The sequence below is a fragment of the Balaenoptera acutorostrata genome, chromosome 19 (assembly GCF_949987535.1).
Source record: "Balaenoptera acutorostrata chromosome 19, mBalAcu1.1, whole genome shotgun sequence".
Taxonomy (NCBI): Eukaryota; Metazoa; Chordata; class Mammalia; order Artiodactyla; family Balaenopteridae; genus Balaenoptera; species Balaenoptera acutorostrata.
Window position 1 is genome coordinate 58,647,163 of NC_080082.1, and position 21,605 is coordinate 58,668,767.

Consider the following 21,605-nt stretch of genomic DNA (forward strand, 5'->3'; position numbering starts at 1 on the left):
TGCCTGCCAATTCAGGGAACATGGGCTCGAGCCCTGGTCCAGGAAGATCTCACATGCCGCGGAGCAACTAAGCCCGTGCGCCACAACTACTGAGCCCGCGTGCCACAACTACTGAAGCCTGCGCTCCTAGAGCCCGTGCTCCACAACAAGAGAAGCCACCGCAATGAGAAGCCCGTGCACCGCAACGAAGAGTAGCCCCCGCTCGCCGCAACTACAGAAAGCCCACGTGCAGCAACGAAGACCCAACGCAGGCATAAATAATTAAATAAATAAATAAAAAAGGGATGCAGTGAAACATCCAACCCAGCATATTCCTAAGAGTGCTGACCTAACTTTGTGGTGGGGGTCAGAAATTTGTGTGAATTTCATGATTGTGACCACGCTAATCTGTTTTCTAGTTCTATGGAAGTGTCTTTGCAGAGTTATGCGTAAAAAGGGTTATTTCAGGAGAAAGACGAGAGGAAATTATATATATATTTTTTTATACATAATGTGTATATATGTATTAATGTATAGAAACATATATACACACATACACATACATATACATATATAATGTGTGTATATATTAATGTAATACACACATACATATATATGTATGTATAAATACATGTGCATGCGTATGTGTGCACGTGCACACACACAAACACATACACTTCTTTTTTTATTTTTTATTTTTATTTTTGGCTGCATTGGGTCTTCGTTGCTGTGCACGGGCTTTCTCAGAGTGGAGGGATACTCTTTGTTGCGGTGCGCAGGCTTCTCATTGCGGTGGCTTCTCTTGCTGCAGAGCATGGGGTCTAGAGCGCAGGCTCAGTAGTTGTGGCGCACAGGTTTAGTTGCTCCGTGGCATATGGGATCTTCCCGGCCCAGGGCTCGAACCCATGTTCCCTGCATTGGCAGGCGGATTCTTAACCACTGTGCCACCAGGGAAGCCCCAAACACATACACTTTTGTAACAAGAAACCTAGGATGGATAACCAGAAACTATGGGGGCTGAATGGGAATGAAGTGGAAGAGATGGTGAGGAAATGATGTTTCTGTGGCTTACCTTTTGGCATCGTTTTGATTTGGGAACCCTTGTCAATGGTTTACATATTCATAAAGAAAATTAAATCAACAAGGATAGGGGAGAGAACTAAAACCAAATACAAACAGAAGCAAGTGAACCTAACTGTATTTCAAACACAGAACAGAACCACAAAGAAGACCAAAAAATTAGGAACTAATCCCAGTGACTTCTGAATACAATAATGTGAGATAGATAAATACATAGATAGATACCCATGCCCTCAGAGAACAAAACAATCTGCAAACAAATCTTGAATGCTCAGGTTCAGGGGGTGTTTGTTAGTACAGCTATAGTAATTCTGAACCTCTCTTATGTGTTTTGTAGGATTGAACAAGTGAGTACGTATATGAACGCTGTTGGGAGCCAAGGTTCCCACTGTGGGGAAGAGAAAGATAAAATAGGGAAGGTTCAGGAATAACCCAGTGGTGATGGATTGGAATGAGAGGCACCGACATGAACTCACAATTTTAAAATATGTGCGTGTGTTTCCTAGCTCTCTCCAGAGAAAGGGCCTCAAGGCAGGGACACCCCAGTAGCAGTGAGGACTCCTAGTGCCTGTAATTTGGTTTCTCAGCACCAAGAGAAGAAGAAGCAGGACTCCCCACTAGGAAGAATCAGGACTCCATGGAGAAATGCTAACTTGACAGTTAAGGCTGATCAAGTACAAGAAAATCTGGACTATCTTCCTGGGCCAGAAAGTAAGGAAGTGTTCAAAAAAAAAAAAAAAAAAAAAAAGATGGGCTTGTCCAAAGGACAGAGGAGCCAGCTTGAGGGGTCTCCTACCAGCCAAATCTGGGACAATCTGAACATTATAATGAGCACTATGGATTATAACCCACAGAATAAAGTAAGAATACATGAATGCTTACTGATAACCCATAAATACACTTAAGAAGTTCTTCCTTAAGTAAAATGCCATCTTATAAATGAAGAAGAAATGAGAGAGAAGAATCACCATTTGGTAGCCATTACAATAATAATTATTCAGGCAAAAATCATTAAGGAATGCTAGAACAATTGCGTGAAAATGTATCAGAGAACAGGATATTTACATAGTCTCAAAGAACCTCCCTGGACTCAGTCATTACAAAGAGGAAAACCCTGTATTGGAGAAACCTGGCTGACCAAGCAATCAAGGTCAACGTCACTAGTTATGGGACAAACTTACATTATGTGCCTACTGATATAATGCCCGCAAATGACACAATACCGCCTCTGTGATATTCCACCAAAAATGCACAACTTGAATCTAATCATGGAGAAAGATCAGATAAATCCACATTGAGGGACGTCGCACAGCACAACTGGCCTGGATGCTTCCAAAATGTCAAAGTCATGGAGACAAAGGAGGGCCGAGGGGGACTTCCCTAGTGGCACAGTGGTTAAGAATCTGCCTGCCAATGCAGGGGACACGGGTTTGATCTCTGCTCCGGGAAGATTCCACATGCCGCGGAGCAACTAAGCCAGCAAGCCACAACTACTGAGCCCATGCGCCGCAACTACTGAAGCCTGCGTGCCTAGAGCCCGTGCTCCACAGCAAGAGAAGCCACCACAATGAGAAGCCTGCACGCTGCAATGAAGACCCAATGCAGCCAAAAAAAAAAAAAAAAGAAGGGCCGAGGGACTGTTCCAGATGAATGAGGCCAGGACAACCAAATGCAATGTGGGATCCTGGCCCAGAGCCTGGAGCAGGATAATTAAATTAGCTATAAAGGACATTGCTGGAACAATCATGAACTTTAAATATGGACTGCTTAGAATTGTAACAATGTTCAGTGCCCTTGGGTAAGAGCACTTTGTTTATATAAGAAAATGGTCTTGTGCTTAGGAAATACACACTGAAGTTCTTAGGACCGTAATGTCTGCATCCTACTCTCAAATAGTTCGTCAGTTGTGATAATAAATTATTTTCAGTAAAACTAATTACACACACACAGAGACAGACAGAGAGAGAGTAAATTTGGCAAATTATCAATCTTGGTGAAGGATATATAGTTCTTTGTATTATTCCTGCACCTTTTCTGCAAATTTGAAATTATTTCAAAGTAAAACTTAAAGAAAGAGAGAGGGAGAGAATAAAGGAAGGAAGGGAGGTGGAAGGAGGGAGGGAGGATTCTTCAAAGGACTTCAAAGGTTAGTGAGAAACCCATGGAATGTAAATGGTCCTGTCTGCGCCTTGGTTGCCCTGGGTGATAACACTCAAAGTGACATCTCTGCTTTCTGCAAATCTCAATGAGGCTGCTTTCTTTGCTGGGGGCAGCCCGGAACATTCTCCGGTCTCCATTCCCTCCGGACTAAAGTAAACCTATGGCTCCGGGCGATTCCGTACTTGAGGCCCGAGTGTTGGAGAAAGTAGGGTGACTCTCGTATCCTCCCCTCCACTCCAGCTGGGCCAAGGGGTCCTGGGCTTCAGGGCCACTGACCTTCTGCAGCTTGCGGTCCACATTCAGATAGCGGTTCCTCTCGATCTGCAGGAGATCCAGCTCCTCCCGCAAGGTTGCATTCCGAACCAGCTGGATGTCAAAGCGACAGGTGACCTGGGATGGGGGTGGGGAGGGGGGGCGGGAGAGGATACCAAGACTCTGTCTGAGGCCTGGCCTGCCTCCCTCTTCCACTCTCAGCCGAGAAGGGGGCACTTGTCAGGTAGGGGGCCCATTCCCAATCTGGGCACTCTGAGAGCATCGCCACCCCCCCAAGACCCAAGCATCAGTCTCCTTTCCTGGGGGACCCTCCATCCCTCCAGGATCTTGTCTCCTAACCCCACTTAGGGAACCCACTATTTTAGGCCACTCTGCATCCAGGAATCTGGTCCACCGTTTCTGAAACTTGACTCCCATGCTCAGTTCTTCCCCCAAGAGTTCAGGTCTGGAGACAGCCAAGAGGCTGACCCTCACCCTGTCCAACTGGTCTTCAAGGATCTTGATCCTTCGCTGGCTCGTGACCTTCTGATCCAGGATGCATCCCGGGGCCTTGACATCCTTACCATGGGCAAAGATCCGGCTCTCCCATTCCTGGATCTGGAAGAAAGAACATGGTGTCTATTTGTTGACTGAATGTGGGAGAGATGGAGGGAATGAGGGAGATGAGTGGGAGGATGAGTGACTGAGCGTGGTTGACATCTGCGGTCCTTGTGGCCCCAGCCATCTGCTGTACCCCTCTTCTGAGGTCAGTACCCAACCTTCCATGTGGATCTGACTTCCAACCATAACACGCCGCCCTGCCGGCCACATGACCCAGCTCCAAACAATCCATTTAGAGATGGACGTGTGACCCAAGCTGAGCCAGCCGAGTCCTTTCCTGGTATTTTGGGAGAAATGTGTGATCTGGAGGGATGGGACCCCACACACAGTAGACAAAGTGGAGACAGGAGCCTGAGAGTGAGACAGGCTGGGACCTGGGACCCTTTGCTGCAGTGCCTGCCCCTGGACAAACGTCTCCTCGGGCACCAAAATACAAAGGAACTATAAGGGACTACAAATAACTGCATGCACGCGCAGTTAGGGCAAATTCTGGACAAGAATGTACAAAAAGACCAAAAAACCCAGCTGCCACTTCTGAAGAGTCAGGAGCAAAAACGGGGTCGGAGCAAAAGCAAGGTACTATGTGTGCCCCCTGCAGTACACCACCAGAGGGCTGGGCAAAACATCTAAGCCACCCCTCTGGCCCAACCTATGGACACACCCCTACCATCACCCCATATAAGGAACCAGCTCACCCCAACTCTGGGAACCAGCAAGGGAACCTATTACTTGTTTTCGCTCCCTGCTGCTGCAGCAGGGGCCCCAGTAAAGGCCTGCCTGAATTTCTTGTCTGGCCTCTAATCAATTTCTATTGACTGGGGAAGGCCAAGAATCCTGGTAAATACCAAGAGGAGGAGAGGATGAGCCCTGATGCCTGAAACCAACTTCCAACCTGCCCTTCTCATTCCCATATTCATCTTGACTTGTTTGGGGTATGCTGTCTTCCCAACTAGACTGGAAACTCCATGAGGGCAGATTTTTATCTTTTCTGTGCTTGACGCAGAGTTGGCATGCAACAAAACATGCAGACTAAATGAATAAATGAATTGCTTGATACTGTGTTTCCCAATTTGTGCACCACTATGGGTTGAATTCAGTCGCCTGTAAATCCGTATGTTGAAGTGCTAATCCCCAGAACCTCAGAATGTGACCTTATTTGGAGACAGGGTTTTCACAGAAGTAATCAAGTTAAAATGAGGTCATTGGGTTGGGCCCTAATCCTACACCACTGGCGTCTTTATAAAAAAGGGGAAATTTGCACACACAGACATGCCAGCAGGGAGAATGCCAGATGAAGATGAAGGCAGATGTGGAATCTTAAAAATACAACAAACTAGTGAAAATAACAAAAAGAAGCAGACTCACAGATATAGAGAACAAACCAGTGGTTACCAGTGCAGGGGGAGAGGCAATATAGGGGTGGGAAGTGGGAGGTACAAACTACTGGGTGTGAAATAGGCTATAAGGATGTACTGTACAACACGGGGGATAGAGCCAATATTTTGTAATAACTGTAAATTGAGTATAACCTTTAAAATTGTATTGCAAGATTTTTTTAAAAGAAAAAAAAGATGAAGGCAGAGATTGGAGTGACGCTTCTACACACAAAGGAATGCCAAAGACTGCCAGCAAACCACCAGAAGCTAAGCAAGATGCACAGAACAGATTCTCACAGCCCTTAAAAGGAACCAACCCTGCCGACATCATGATTTTGGACTTCTGGCCTCCAGAACTGTGTGACAATAAATTTCTGTAGTATAAGCCACCCAAGGAAACGAATACATGCGCCAAGGCACCCCAGAGCATTGCAGCAAACTCAAAGGGGCAACCAAGGGGATATTTTAAAATTTGAGGGAGACACATTGACATTGGTCAGACACCACATGAACCTGGAGCTCAAGGTAGTTCCCAGGTTCAACGTGAGACGGTGTTACATGCCTTTTGATGACGTCCCATCTTTCTTTTTTGTTGTTGTTGTTGTCTTGTTTTTTGCGTTTTTTTTAACCACGCCACATAGCATATGGGATTTTAGTTCTCCGACCAAGGATTGAACCAGTGCCCCCTGCAGTGGAGGCGCAGAGTTATAACCTCTGGACCACCAGGGAAGTCCAATGTCACATCTTTCTTTTTTTTTTTCCCTTTTAATATTTATTTATTTATTTACTTAGGCTGCCCCAGGTCAGTTTCAGCACGCGGGATCTTCGCTGTGGCATGTTTTTAGTTGCAAGATGCAGACTCTTAGTTGCAACATGTGTTGTGAGATCTAGTTCCCCAACTGGGGATCGAACCCAGCCCCCCTGCATTGGTAGTGCGGAGTCTTACCCACTGAACCACTAGGGAAGTCCAACGTCACATCTTTCTGAAACTGAGTTTGTAGCAGTTGCTGTGATAAAAATCAAAACCCCCAAAATGGTACCATTGGGGGAAACTGAGCAAAGTGTACAAGGACTCTCTCTGTATAATTTCTTCAAACCACAGGTGAATCTACAATTACCCCAGTAAAATTTTCAATTAAGAAAAAAAGCAAGTACTGCTCAGAAATCAGTGTGGAATGAGAATGGTGAGTCCACTCTGACTCCGAGACCTGAAAATTTGCAAAGTGGCCAATAGGCACAAACGTGCCACAGGTAATTGTGGTTTTTAAGAACGAAACACAATTTTTTTCAATTTACGTATATTATTTTTTCAAATGGTTTCTAGGTTGTTAGGATGCAAACATTTATTGGGTTGTTTGGTCCAAATTGCTATAATAGAGCTGTTAGCAGTGCAATACTGGGGCCCCCTTGGACAGCTCTTGAGAGCTCATTGTTACATTTTCAGGAATTACATGAGTTAAATTGTTGGTAGTTTGAAATTGACCATAATATTAGTTTTCCATTTCTGCAGAAAAATTACAGTCGCCCTTCAGTATCCACAGGGGATTAGTTCCAGGACTCCTGTCAGATACCAAAATCCAAAGATGCTCAAGTCCCTTATATAAAATGGCGTAGTATTTGCATATAACCTACGCACAACCTCCTGTATACTTTAAGTCATGGCTAGATTACTTATAGTACCTAATACAATGTAAATATTATGTAAGTAGTTGTAAATACAGTGTAAGTGCTATGTAAATAGTTGCTGGCCCCCAAAAATTCAAGTTTTACCTTTTGGAAATTTCTGGAATTTCTTTTTTTTTTTTTTAATATTTTCCATGCTTGGTTTGTTGAATTCACATATACAGAACCCGTAGATATGGAGGGCCGACTGTACCACAAACCTTGTGGCTTAAAACAACACCCATTTATTATCTTGAAGTTTCTGTGGGTCAGGAATGTGACACAGCTCAGCTGGATCCTCTGCTCAGGACTCACAAAGCTGCAATCAAGGGGTCACCAGGGCCACGGTCTCATCCAGGACTCACCACGTGGTTGATGGCAGAATTCAGTTCCTTGTGGTTGCAGGACTGAGGCCCTCAGCTCCTAAGAGCCCCCAGAAGTTCCCTGTCATATGGCCCTCTCCACAGCATGGCAGCTTCTTCAGTCTACTATGGTGCAGTATTAAATAGCATAACCGGGCTTCCCTGGTGGCACAGTGGTTAAGAATCTGCCTGCCAGTGCAGGGGACACGGGTTCGAGCCCTGGTCCAGGAAGATCCCACATGCCATGGAGCAACTAAGCCCATGCACCACAACTACTGAGCCTGTGCTCTAGAGCCCGTGAGCCACAACTACTGAGCCTGCATGCCACAACTACTGAGCCTGTGCTCTAGAGCCCGTGAGCCACAACTACTGAGCCTGCATGCCACAACTACTGAGCCTGTGCTCTAGAGCCCATGAGCCACAACTACTGAGCCTGTGTGCCACAACAACTGAAGCCTGCGCGCCTACAGCCCGTGCTCCGCAACAAGAGAAGTCACTGTAATGAGAAGCCCGCGCACCACAACAAAGAGTAGCTCCTGCTCACCGCAACTAGAGAAAGCCCATGTGCAGCAACGAAGACTCAACACAGCCAAAAATATATAAATAAATAAATAGCATAACCTCATCAAGGGAGGGACAACCCATCACCTGTGCCAAATTCTGCTGTCACGAGTTCTGCTGCCACTGAAGGGGAGGGGATTCTATAAGGGTGTGACTCACTGGGGGTCATGATAGGGTATGTTCACCTCAGCTTAGATGAGAACACTGACGTTATGAAAATCAGAAAATGCTCATTGTAAATCAACTATACTCTAATATAAAATTTTTTAAAAAAGAAAAGAAAATGCTACAAATCAGGGTGCTTTCCCCCGCTAATTGCTGGTTTCCCAGCACACCCCTGTTAAATGTTTCTTTGGGGGCTAAAAAATTTACTAAGAAATTAAGGGTTCCAGGAACAAAGAAAGTTTAGGTGAGATAGGCTGGGACCTGGGACCCTTTACTGGAGTGCTTGTACTTGCACTTGGACAAACGTCTCCTCCAGCAACAGAATACAAAGAAACTATAAGGGACTAAAAATAACTGCATGCGTGTGCAATCAGTGGGGCAATTATGAACAACAAGACAAAAAATGGCCACAAACCAACTGCCACTTCTGAGGTGCTGGCAGCAAAAGCAGGGTACAGCTCATGATCCCCGCACACAGCACCACCAAGGGGGGGTGCAGACCGCCTAAGTTTCGCCTCCAACCTACCCATTCACCCTACCCTCACCCCATTTAAGGAGCCAGTTCACCCCACGCTTCGGGGAGCAAGCAAGGGAACCTGTTACTTGTTTTCGCTCCCTCATCCCAGCAAAGCCTTGCCTGAATTCCTGGTCTGGCCTCTTATCAATTTCTATTGATTAAAGGGTCCAGTCTTGGGAATTCCCTAGCGGTCCAGCGGTTAGGACTCGGTACTTTCACTGCCGTGGCCTGGGTTCAATCTTTGGTCGGGGAACTAAGATCCCGCAAGCCGCATGGCACGGCTTAAACAAAAAAAAACAAACAGATAATATGCATTTTTAAAAATAAATAAATAAATAAAAAATAAAGATTCCAATATTTGGCCACTGAAAAAGCTTGTGCAGTGTTGGGGGAAAAAAAGAGGCCAAGGATCCGAGTCAGTAACGTAGGTAGTTCAAGAAATTCTTCCCAAGATTAGAAAACACTCTCCTTCAATTTTTAAAAGTATTCAAATTTCGCTCTTTACATTTAAGTCCCTAATCTAACTAGACTTGTTGTTTTCAGATGATGTGAGGTAGGAAATTTTTTTCTCAGCTTTGTTGAGGTATAAATGACACACAATAAAACTGCACATATTTAAAGCAGACAATTTGGTAAGTTTGACATAATCGAAGGAGTGAACATACCAATCACCCCCAAAGTTTCTTCTTTGCCATTCCCCCTGCCACTTCCTTCCTGCAGCCCCCTACTCCCATGCCGTAACCCAGTTAGACCAGTTTGCATTTTCTAGAGTTTTAGATTAATGGGATCACATAGTATATACTCTATTTTTGAGGGGAGGGGTTTGGCTTCTTTCACTCATAACAATTATTTTGAGATTCATCCCAGTCGTTGGGTATATCAATAGCCCATTCCTTTTTTTCTTTAAATTTATTTTATTTATTTATTTTTGGCTGCGTTGGGTCTTCGTTGCTGCGCGCAGGCTTTCTCTAGTTGCGGCGAGCGGGGGCTGCTCTTCACTGCGGTGCGCAGGCTTCTCATTGAGGTGGTTTCTCTTGTTGCGGAGCACGTGCTCTAGGCACACGGGCTTCAGTAGTTGTGGCACGTGGGCTCAGTAGTTGTGGCTCGCGGGCTCTAGAATGCAGGTCCAGTAGTTGTGGTGCACGGGCTTAGTTGCTCCGCAGCATGTGGGATCTTCCCGGACCAGGGCTCAAACCCGTGTCCCCTGCCCTGGCAGGCAGATTCTTAAACCACTACACCACCAGGGAAGCCCTAGCCCATTCCTTTTGATTGCCGAGTAGTATTCCACTGTATGGATGTACCACAATTTGTTTATCCATTCACCTGTTGGTGGACATTTGGGTTGTTTCTGTTTTGAATTTTACAAATAAAATTGTTATGAACATTCATATACAATTTGCTGTAGGAACATGTGCTTTCTTTTTCCTAGGGTAAATACTTAGGAGTGGAAATGGCTGAATCATACAGTAGGTGGACGTTTAGTTCTTTAGAAACTGCCAAACTATTTTCCAAAGTGGTCGTCCCATTTACATTCCCACCAGCAGGGTGTGAAAGTTCCAGTTTCTCCACATCCTCACCAACAGTTGGTAAGGTCAGTCTTTTAAATTTTAGCCATTCTAATAAGTGTGTAGAAGTAGCTTGTGATTTTAATATGCATTTCCCTAATGACTAATATTTCTACGTGCTTGCTTCCACTTTATATATATTTGGTGAAGTGTGTGTTCAAGTCTTTTCGGCCATTTTTCCTATTAGGTCATTTGTTTTCTTATTGAGTTTAAAACTACTTAATATATTCTGGATATAAGTTCTTTGTCAGGTACAGACTTTGCAAATATTTTCTCCCCATGTAGGACTTGTCTTTTCATTCTCTGAACAGAACCTTTTAAGGAGGAGAAGTTTTAAAATTTTATGAAATCCAATTTATCAATTTTTCCTTTTATGGATCATGCTTTTGGTGTTGCATCTAAGAAATCTTTGCCTAACAAAGATTTTCTCCTACACTTCTTTCTAGAAGTTTTATAGTTTTAGGTTTTACATTTACGTCTATGATGGGTAACATCTTTTTTTCCTTAAAAAATGTTATTGTGGGCTTCCCTGGTGGCGCAGTGGTTAAGAATCCGCCTGCCAATGCAGGGGACACGGGTTCGAGCCCTGGTCCGGGAAGATCCCACATGCCGCAGAGCAACTGGGCTCGTGCGCCACAACTACTGAGCCTGCGCTCTAGAGCCTGTGAGCCACAACTACTGAGCCCAAGTGCCACAACTACTGAAGCCCATGCGCCTAGAGCCCGTGCTCCACAATAAGAGAAGCCACCGCAATGAGAAGCCTGCGCACCGCAATGAAGAGTAGCCCCCGCTCGCCGCAACTAGAGAAAGCCCGCACACAGCGGCGAAGACCCAACACAGCCAAAAATAAATAAATAAAATAAATAAATTTATTAAAAAAAAATGTTATTGTGCACAGAAAAGTGCATAGATCACATATGTACAGTTTACTATATATCTATATATTTTAAAAGTGAACATCCTTGAACCACCGCCCAGGTCAAGAACTAGAATACTGACAGCACTGCAGTCTGATCACTACCATCTTCCCCTCCACAGAGGTACCACTCTCCTGTGTTAGTTTCCACTGCTGCTGTAACAAAATACCACAAATTTACTGCCTTAAAACAAAACAAATGTATTATCTTACAGTTCTGGAGATTAGAAGTCGGAAATCAGTCTTACTGGGTTAAAAATCAAGGTGTCAGCTGGGCTGTATTTCTCCTGGAGGCTCCAGGGGAGAATTCGTTCCTTGCCTTTTCCAGTTTCTAGAGGTTGGATTCCTTGTCTTATGGCCACTCCAACCTCTGCTTCTGTTGTTACATCTCCTCTCTCCATAATCACATCGTCTCCTCTGACTCTGACCTTCCTGTCTCTCTCTTATAAGGACCCTTGTGAGTAAATTGGGCCTACTCAGATAATCCAGGATAACCTACCCAACTCAAAATCTGCAATCACATCTGCAAAGTCTCTTGCCATGTGAACTAACATAGTCACGGGTTCCAGAGATGATGACATGGACATCTTCGGGGAGTCGTTAATCTGTTTGCCATACTTCCTTAAGTGAAATTCTTTATAGTTTTATCACCCAGGTATAAACCCCCTAAACAAAAGTTTGGCTTGGCCTGGTTTTGAATTTTATGTAAATGAAATAATGCTGTCTGTATATTTTATGCCTTGCTTCCTTCAAATGTTTGTGAGATTCATCCACAAACATTTAATTGTAATTTTTTATTGTTGTATACTATGTCATTATAAGAATATACTACATGGGACTTCCATGGTGGTCCAGTGGGTAGCGCTCCGGGCTCCTAATGCAGGGGCCCAGGTTCGATCCCTGGTGAGGGAACTAGATCCTGCATGCATGCCGCAACTAAGAGTCCGCATGCCACGACTAAGAGTCTGAATGCTGCAGCTAAGAAGTCCGCATGCCACAACTAAAACAAGATCCTGCATGCCGCAACTAAGCCCCGGCTCAGTGAAAATAAATAAATAAATAAATATTTTTTAAAAAGAGAATATACTACAATTTATTCATTCAAATATTGATGAACATTTGGGTTATTTCCAATCTGGAGCTAGATGATATGAATAATGCATCTATCAACATTGTTTTCATGAGTCCTGGTTCCAGGGTATAGACTGAGAAGCGGAATTGTTGCGTGGGAGGATGGGTTACTGACAAATCTAAACCATTTTCTCCTGGGAAGTGACTTTGGTTTACTTCCTTCTAACACCGTTTCCATGGAAACATACTGGGCTAATGTAAATACGGAAGGCCAGCTGTGTTCCCAGGCAACAATGCTGATTACAAAAATGGCCCCTGATTGGTGAACTATATCAGACTGGGAGGATTGTGAGTGGACTCAGAGACCCCAAAGGCCTACATGAGCAGGACTGAATAGAAAACTGGTTTCTCTGTGGGGTGTTTCTTACAATGGAATACGTTCCTGGTGGGGTCTTGGAAGCTGCCCTGATGACCTGTTACAAGAGGTGGCTCATGTTGTATATAAAACTTCCCTAGGCCAGGGCGGGCAACACCCACCCATACAGTACCATCCAACTGAAGACGCTGAGAAGCAGCCCCTGGACGCTCAAGGAAGATGTACTGGATGCTGTTGTTTCTTTCCTCCTACAGAGTTAAGTGAACCTGCTGCCAAGCGACAGCCTATTGGATCCTGTGAGTGTGACGGTCAGGTAGAGCCCAAGACTGCTTCTGGTGGCCATCCATGCGGAGTGGATGCAACCCCAGATCGCAGGGTATGTCTCTCTTCAAATTTAATAGATAACGGGGGAAAAAAACTTCTCAGGATACTCATGACAATTTAGACTCCCACCAACTGGTGGGGTCTTAGCAACCACCACTTCATAAGAGTTCCCACTGTTCCTTCTTTCCCCAGCACTTGGTATTTTTGGACACTAATTTTTGAAAATCTGGTGGCTGTGTGATGATATCTCCTTATGGCTTTCATTTGCCTTTCTCTGAATACCGATGAGTGATAATTCTTACATTCATTGGACGTCTGAATTTCTTATTTGGTGATGTGCCCACGCAAGTCCTTCGACTGTTTTTATTTTTTTAATTTTTTAATTTTTATTTTTTAAATTAATTTATTTATTTTTGGCTGCGTTGGGTCTTTGTTGCTGCACTTTCTCTAGTTGTCGTGAGCGGGGGCTACTCTTCGTTGCGGAGCACAGGCTCTAGGTGGGTGGGCTTCAGTAGCTGTGGCACGCGGGCTTAGTTGCTCCGCGGCATGTGGGATCTTCCTGGACCAGGGCTCAAACCCGTGTCCCCTGCATTGGTAGGAGGATTCTTAACCACTGCGCCACCAGGGAAGTCCTCCTTTGACTGTTTTTAAATTGAGCTGACTCTTTAATGATTTGTAAGAGATCCTTATATGTCCTTGACGCTAGGTTCTTCATCAGCTATGTCTTACAAGTAACCTTCAGTTCTGTGACTTAGTTTGCACACTCTTTATGGTTATTTTGATGAACAGGAGTTACTATTTTTAAAGTCATGGAATGTATCAATCTTTTCCTTTAAAAGTAGAGACTTCTGTAACTTAAGAAATGTTCTGCACTTTCCCACATTTAGACCTTTGATCCATCTGGAATTAGTTTTGGGGACAGTGAGAGCTAAGTGTCTGGTTTCATCTTACAGTATGGATATCCAATTTTCACAGCACCATTATTAGAATGCTCCTTTTCCCATTTCTTGAGGTCAAATATCAAGTGTCCACATATGCATAGGTCTCATCCCAGTCTCCCTATTCTGTCCCATTATCCCACTTGATTAGCCCTGCATCAATTATAAGAGATTTATTTATTTATGTCACATCGTGCTGCATGTGGGATCTTAGTTCCCCAACCAGGGATCGAACCCGTGCCCCCTGCATTGGGAGCACGGAGTCTTAACCACTGGACCACCAGGGAAGTCGCATAAGACCTTTATAATAAATCTTGATAACCGATAGAGCAAATCCTTCCACATTGTTCTTCTTTTAAGTAAATTTTAGTCATCTTGTTCATTGCACTTCTCTATAAACCTTAGACTCTCTTTGTCAATTCCATCCATTAAAATTAAAACTTTTAGTGTTTTGTAGGGATTACATTAATTCTATAAATCAATTTGGAGATCTGACATTTTACAACACTAACTCTTCCAATCCATGAATATGGTATACTTCTACATTTATTAAATTCTTCTTTAATACCCCTCAATAAACTTTTACAATTTACTCTATCAAGGTCTTGCACACATTTGTTAGATTTCTTCCTAGGTACTTCTTTTGGCTATTATAAATTTGTCTTTTCTTCTTCTATTTTCTAATAGTTATTGCTAACACAGGGAAATATTAATTTTGTATCCAGCCACATTGTTAAAATACCTTGTTAAGAGTAAGTTAGCTTTAGGCTCTTTTCGATTGTTTATGTACACAAATATATCATCTACAAATACTGACAATTTCATTTTTTCCTTTCCAATCTTTAAATTGTTTGTTTGTTTTTTCTTTTCCTGGCAATACTGCGCTGGATAGGGCCTCCAGTACCACGTTAAATAGAAGCTGTGCTAGCTGACATCCTTATATTGTTACTGATCTCAAGGAGAATTTTTTTTCCATGTTTCGTTATCAAATATGATGTTTGCTGTAGATGTTTTTTAGTTGCCCTTTATCAAACTTGGGGAATTTCCTTTTATGCCTGGCTTTCTAAGAGTTTTCAACATGAATGGATGCTGAATTTTATCAAAAAATTTTTATATCTACATAGATTTTTGCTATGAACTGGTACAAGTCCAAGATCTGTCAGTCATCAGTCTCCGATGTGATAGGTTCAGAAAATGAGACTAAGCATTTAGAAACTCTTCTTGGGTGCTGTTGAATTCATGTGGCAAGTCACCCAAGACACAAGCCTTACAAAAGTATCAGTCAGTAACAGATGGGAAGTTTTAAAAGTTGATCCTTCAACACATATAGTTTGGCTAACTCTACATTTTTCTTTGCCAGAAAATGTGTATTCTGCTTTCTCATTCTTCGATGATATTTTCACTGGGCATAGAATTCTAAGTTGACAGCTTTGTCTCTTAGTATGTTGAAGTTACAATGACACTTACAATATGATTTCCAATGTTTCTTTTGAGCAATCAGTTGTCAGTCTAACTGTGGCTCCTTTGAAAGTAATGCCTTTTAAAAATTTCCTGGCTGCTTGTATATTTTGGAAATTTCTGTATGTCCTGTGTAAGCGTGGCTTTTTTATTCATCCTGTTTTGGACTCTAAGGCATCCTTGAATCTGTGGATTCATTCTTTCATTGGTTCTGGAAAGTTCTCAGATATTATCATGTCACACATTACCTCTGTCCCATTCTCTTTCTGTTCTTCTGAAACTTTTATTAGACAACTGTTAAACCTTCTCACTAGATCTGCAATTGTCTTGACCACCCTTCCAGGTTCCTCATCTTTTTGTCTCTCTGTGCAAGATTCTGGGTGATTTCTTTGGAACAAATTCTTTCTTCAGTTTTTTGGGGGGTTTTTTTGGGTTTCTTTTTGGCTGCGTTGGGTCTTTGTTGCTGCGCGCAGGCTTTCTCTACTTGTAGCGAGTGGGGGCTACTCTTCGTTGCGGTGCGTGGGCTTCTCATTGCAGTGGCTCTTCTTGCTGCAGATCACGGGCTCTAGCGTGCGGGCTTCAGTAGTTGCAGCATGCGGGCTCAGTAGTCGTGGTGCATGGACTTAGTTGCTCTGCGGCATGTGGGATCTTCCCAGACCAGGGCTTGAACCCATGTCCCCTGAATTGGTAGGTGGATTCTTAAACACTGCGCCACCAGGGAAGTCCCTTTCTTTGGCTTTTATTTGGCTTATTGTCTATCTCCCCAGTAGATGTAAACTACATGAGAGCAGACTCCTGTCTGTTTTGTTCACTACTGTGTCTTCAACACCTAGAACAGCACCTGGCACTTAGTAGGCACTCAACAAATATTTGTTGAATGAATGACTATCACCAGACAACTACATCCTTTCTTGAGCTCATGTGGAACTTTACAGAGCTCTATTCAGAGGACCCACCTGACCTACCATTCTCCATAATCAAGTTTCTTAGGGCAAAGGAATCCATGGAGTCAAGATAATAAGATCATCCCGGTTGGACCTGTCTCTGGTGAGTTCCCATGAAAGACTAAGGAAAGCCAGCTCCAGCAGCCAAGACGTACTAAGCCACTGTACTACCATGAAACAGCCCAAATTTTGAGGTGTGTAAATCAGACAGAATTCACCTTCCAAAAGGCAGCTCAGGGTGATATTGAGAGCTGAACAAACGGACTGATTTAAAGTCAAATGTAATAAAACTATAGAACATGTAGTAGACAGAAAAATGCCCCTCACCCTCCTGCCCAGATGTCCACATCCAAATCCCTGGAACTTGTGAATATGTCACTTGAAGTGGGAAAAACGACTGTATCTGTGTGTTTATGAACTGTGTCACAAGGAGTCGTGGTCCTAAAAACTGAAAAGAACACTGGCCTAGGGCTTCCCTGGTGGCGCAGTGGTTGAGAATCTGCCTGCCAATGCAGGGGACACGGGTTCGAGCCCTGGTCTGGGAAGATCCCATATGCTGCGGAGCAACTAGGCCCGTGAGCCACAATTACTGAGCCTGCGCGTCTGGAGCCTGTGCTCTGCAACAAGAGAGGCCGCGATAATGAGAGGCCCACGCACCGTGATGAAGAGTGGCCCCCACTTGCCGCAACTAGAGAAAGCCCTCTCACAGAAACGAAGACCAACACAGCCATAAATAAATAAATAAATAAATAAATAAATAAATAAATAAATAAACCCAAAAGTTAAAAAAAAAAAAAAAAAGTAAATGATGTAGGCTTATAAAAAAAAAAAGAACACTGGCCTAGAAAAGTCACCTTGTATCAACGGCCAAATAACAAGGTCTTGAAGCAAATAGGATGAAAAATCTGTCTAGGGAATTCCCTAGCGGTCCAGGGGTTAGGACTCCACGCTTCCACTGCAGGGGGCATGGGTTCGATCCCTGGTCAGGGAACTAAGGTCCCGCATGCCACATGGCACGGCCAGGAAAAAAAAAAATCTGTCTAGACTCTGCTGAATTACCCACATCCTCTTTTTGCAGATGAAGAAACTACGGCCCAGAGAGGTGAAGACTTGCCCATGGTCACACAGCGCTGATATGCCAGGACCAGGATTCTAATGCAGGTTTCACTGACTCCAGAAGGTGAATCTTTCCCCCTTAACCACCTTTTTTGAAGGTGTGGGGCTGTGCTAAGCACTAAATACTCATATTCCTACCGGAGCCTGAACACAACTCCCCCAGGGAGATGCTTTCAATAACCCCATTTTTCAGATGAGGAAGGTAAGGCTCAAAGAGGTCATGACACATGCGCCTAAGTAAGATCCACCAAGTCTGGTCTCAGAACCCACCTGCCTGTCCAGGGCTCTGGTCTGCTCCTGCAGCTCCGTGACCTCAGCCTGCGCCTGGACCTGGCACTTGAGCAGGTGACCCATGTTTTCCAGCCTCTTGCTGTCCCGCAGCCGCTTGACCTGGCTCTGGGCAATGCTGATCTGGACCTGCAGTTTGTCCCGCACCCCCTCCAGGCGCTGGATCTCCTCACTGCCCAGGCAGGGAAGTGGAGGGGAAGCCAGAAAGGGGCAGAGCTCGGCCTCACTAAAGTCCAGACACACTGGGCCTTCCCTCCCCCGTCAGCCCCAGGAGGAGGCCAGCACCCACCTCCTCAACAGCCCCCTCCCCAGCTCCAGGGACCCAGGCGCTTGGCTCACAGTTGCTTCTTGATGCGCTGGTGGACTTCTTTGCTGTAGGCTCGCCTTTCACCCTCCATCACTTTGCATTGCCGCTGCAGTCTGCTCAGCTCCCAATCCACTGAGGTGGGACCAGGCCAGGGAGGGACTCCAGAGGAATCCAGGTTCCAGCCCCTCCCTCCCCAGGACCCAGGAATTCTGGCTCCTTTAGGGTCTCAAAAACTGCAACTGAACTGCAGACCCAGTTCCCAACACCACTCTAGGGCTGCACCTCGGTTCCTGTATCCCTCAAGCTTCCTCATCCCTTCATACTTCCTGTACCCCAAGCCGACCTCCGCATTTTTCCCCTAAACCCACTCCTAGCCGGTGTTTGGGCACACATGTTTCCCCACTAGGGGGCACTCCTGGGAGGCCTCACAGTCCTCAGGGACCAGAAGCACAGGACCTGGAACTTGGGAAAGCTGAGGACAGGGGCCAAGACCCCCCGGGGTACCATTCCTGTTCCCTCCCTCCCATTCAGCCCACTGCCCAGCCTTCCTCAGCCCCACCTCCCGCCTCCTCACTCTCAGTCCATCCCCTTGGCTCAGGCCTCATCCTCCCCCTTCTGGACCATCACCCCATCACCCCAGCCTCCTCCCTAACCTCCCCTCCCCTCACAGCTCCAGACGGTCTTTCTACACCTAGAGCTGTCACAGGCCTCCCTGGCGCTCCAGCATCTCCAGGACAAAGTCCCAGCTCTTCACCCTGGTGTTCAAGGGCCCACAAACCCGACCCTACCCACCTCTCCGGTCTCGTCCACTAGCTCCCCACCTCTCACGGCCCAGTGGTTCTCAACCAGGAGCAATTGTGCCCCCTTAAAGACATATGGCCATGTCTAAAGACATTTTTGATCGTCATGGTGCGGGGGCAGGTTGGGGGGTGCTCCTGACATGAAGTGGGGAGAGGCCAGGGATGCACTGAGCATCCTCCAACACACAGGACAGTCCCCCCCGATAGCAAGGAATGATCTGACATCTGACCCCAAGGGTCAACAGTGTGGAGACTGAGAAACCTTGCTCTAGTCATATGCTGTTCTCTCTGCGGAAACACTCTTCCCTTCCTTCTCCTGTTGGTAACTCCCGAGAGAAGTTCTGGGCCCCGCTCAAACTTCTGCACTAAGTCTACCCGGCCATTCCACTCCCCAGGCTTGGCCCGCCCATCTGCCCGGCTCCACCTCCATTCTGGAGCATGTGCGTTTCCCCACTAGAGGGCGCTCCTGAAGGCCCTCCCTGTCCCCAGCGCCCTGCTGCACAGGACCTGAAACATGGGAAAACCGGGAAAAGAATGAATGAAATAAAGAATGTATGAATTACCCATTCCCTCCAGGAAGGCCTCGCTTCCATCCTCGGAACGACTGCTCCCAGCAGAGAGTCCCAAAGGCATCTTGGCCAGAGAGGGTGGGGCTCCTGTAGGGGTGGTACGGGACCCCTTCAGACGGCGAGCAGGAGAGGGCTAGGAGGAGGGCGGGCGATGAACAGCGAGGGACTAGGAATTGGAAGAGAGTGACCCCAGAACTAGCTCTGGCCTTTCTTTGAGTCTCAGTTCCTCCAGTGGGTTGGAGTGGGACACCTCTAGAGTATCTTCCCATGCCCCTCCCGACCTCCCGCCTCTCACATTCTCTGTCTCGCGTCGCGGCTCTGACTCTGGCGGGGCGACTTCTAGGCTCTCGGTATCTCCGAGGCGGGGCTGTTTGGGGAGGGGGCACAGAGGAGGGGGAAATCTCCCCAACCCCGTCGGCTGAGGGGAGCGAGGCCCGGTCCCTACCTGCTGGGCTGGAGTGCCTGACATGTCCTGGATGCTCCAAGCTCACTGTTGTGGTCTGGTTACTGGGGAGATGAGGGGCCAATGAGGCCTGAGGACAGCAGCCGGGGAGGGGCCAAGGCCACCGAAGAAAGCCGTGGGAGGCGAGAATGGGGAGGAGAAGCCAAGGAGGCCACGAGGAGACCTGCGGGGAGCTCGGGTGCTATGAGCAGATGAGTTAGGGGAGCCCTGCGAGGGGCGGGGCTAGAGGGCTGAGATGGGCGTGGCTTCGGGGGTCCTGTCAGGGGCGGGACCTGTGGGGGCGGGACTCTAGGCCTTGTGAGGGGCAGGGTTGGGAGGGCCTGTGAGGGCGGGACTGTAGCCCTTGCGAGGGGCGGAGCTGTAGAGGACTATGAAGGGCGGGACTGAAAAGGCCTCTGAGGAGAGGGACTGGGTGGGCCTGAGGGGCGGGGCTTCAGGGGAGGGCAGAGCTGCCGGGTCCGGAGAGGGTTGGGGCTGGCGAACCTCGGCAGGGAGTCAGAAACCCGTCCAGGCCGGGGCTTCGGAGCCTTGAGAGGGGAGGGGCAAGGATACCAGTAGAGGGCGGGGCTGAGGGCCTTTTGAGGGGTGGGGCTTCGAGGGCTGAAAGGGGCGTGGCTGGAAGAGCACGGGAGGGGTCTGGTGGGAGGGCACCGGAAGAGCGCGGATTCCCAAGACTTGTGGCAGGGAGCGGGGGACGACTAACCGGGAGGCACTCAGGCTCAGAGAGCCTGGGGAGGGAAGTCGAGATGGTCTGTCTGGGGAGCACAGGGTTGTGAGGGCTGGGCTGTGTGTTTCCAGGAGGGAGAGGCAGTAGCTAAAAGAGCCTGTGGAGGCAGGGCTGGGAGGGAAACGTCTGAAAGGCTTTGGAACTGGGCCAAGGTCCTTCGGGACGGGGCGTGAGAGATGCGTGTCTCAAGCTGATTAAGACCACGTTATTTTGAGGATTCATCAGCAGGCACGCGGTGCCGATGCCGGGAATTGTGACGGGGGGAGGAGCGCTCACCGCCGCCTCAGGTCCTCGAAGTGGCTGACTACGCATGCGCGGCCAACGGCCTCCGGAGAGGCAGCCAAAAACCCACAGCCGCCTTAGAGGTCCGCGCACTGAGAGGCGGAAGTGGGCGGGGCCTAGGGCGCTCCGTGCCGCCCCTGCTTTCCGGCCACGCCCCCATGGCGGCGCCCCTACCCCCGTAGGGCACGACCCGTTGACGGCAGGCTGTTGCCCCCTTGACGGCAGGCGGCTGCCCCCGTGGGCCTCTACCGAGCGGGCTGGCAGTAGACACCGCTCCCTGCAGGCTGGGTGTGCCCGATGCCTGCGGTTTCCTGTGGGAGGAAGCGGCCCGCGGGCGCTCAGCTCGTAGCTTTGGAGGCCCAGGAGGGGGAGATCCCCCCACCGCCCTCGGGTCCCCTGATTCTCCCCCTTCTATAGGGCCCTAGCATGGGGGACCCCCTGCCCCGAACATCCCCGGGATACCCAACTCTGGCGCTGATTCCACTCTGGGAGCTTGATTCAGCGTCCTAGCCTCCTGTTCCCCACCTCCCCCCCTCAAATTCCATCTCCCTACACCCTAGTTCCCAGACTCCTCCCAGGACCCAGGTCCAGTCCCCTTGCCTCCTTGAAGAGCATACGATCTCCAGTCCCTCATTTTTCCCCCAGTGACCCAGGCTTTCTAACTTACCTGGGGAACTGATTTCAGACCTCCAGTCTCTTGTCCTTCTCAAAGATGTAAACTGGAAC

General features: G+C 47.1%; 1 protein-coding gene and 1 non-coding gene across 10 annotated transcripts in view; both read right to left on the reverse strand.

Moving 5' to 3' along the window:
- Positions 1-20,060, reverse strand: part of ODAD1 (outer dynein arm docking complex subunit 1) — a 29,898-nt gene extending 9,838 nt beyond the window's left edge. For 5 of the 9 annotated variants that reach the window (XR_009006192.1, XR_009006193.1, XM_057535049.1 and 2 more), the window contains exons 1-6: positions 19,853-20,060; positions 19,402-19,540; positions 18,071-18,170; positions 17,714-17,903; positions 3,967-4,089; positions 3,496-3,609 (exon numbers count right to left, since the gene is read on the reverse strand). Coding sequence is in view for 7 of the 9 variants with exons in the window: in XM_057535049.1 (XP_057391032.1) it covers positions 3,496-3,609; positions 3,967-4,089; positions 17,714-17,903; positions 18,071-18,170; positions 19,402-19,540; positions 19,853-19,876 (690 nt within the window). In the remaining 2 variants the exon portion in view is untranslated. The remainder of the gene's footprint in view (positions 1-3,495; positions 3,610-3,966; positions 4,090-17,713; positions 17,904-18,070; positions 18,171-19,401; positions 19,541-19,852) is intronic. The other 4 variants (XM_057535054.1, XM_057535051.1, XM_057535052.1 and 1 more) reach the window with 4 other exon arrangements.
- Positions 6,360-6,432, reverse strand: TRNAG-ACC (transfer RNA glycine (anticodon ACC)). Its single transcript has one exon. It is a non-coding gene; the product is annotated as a tRNA-Gly (tRNA).
- Positions 20,061-21,605: the final 1,545 nt, after the last annotated feature.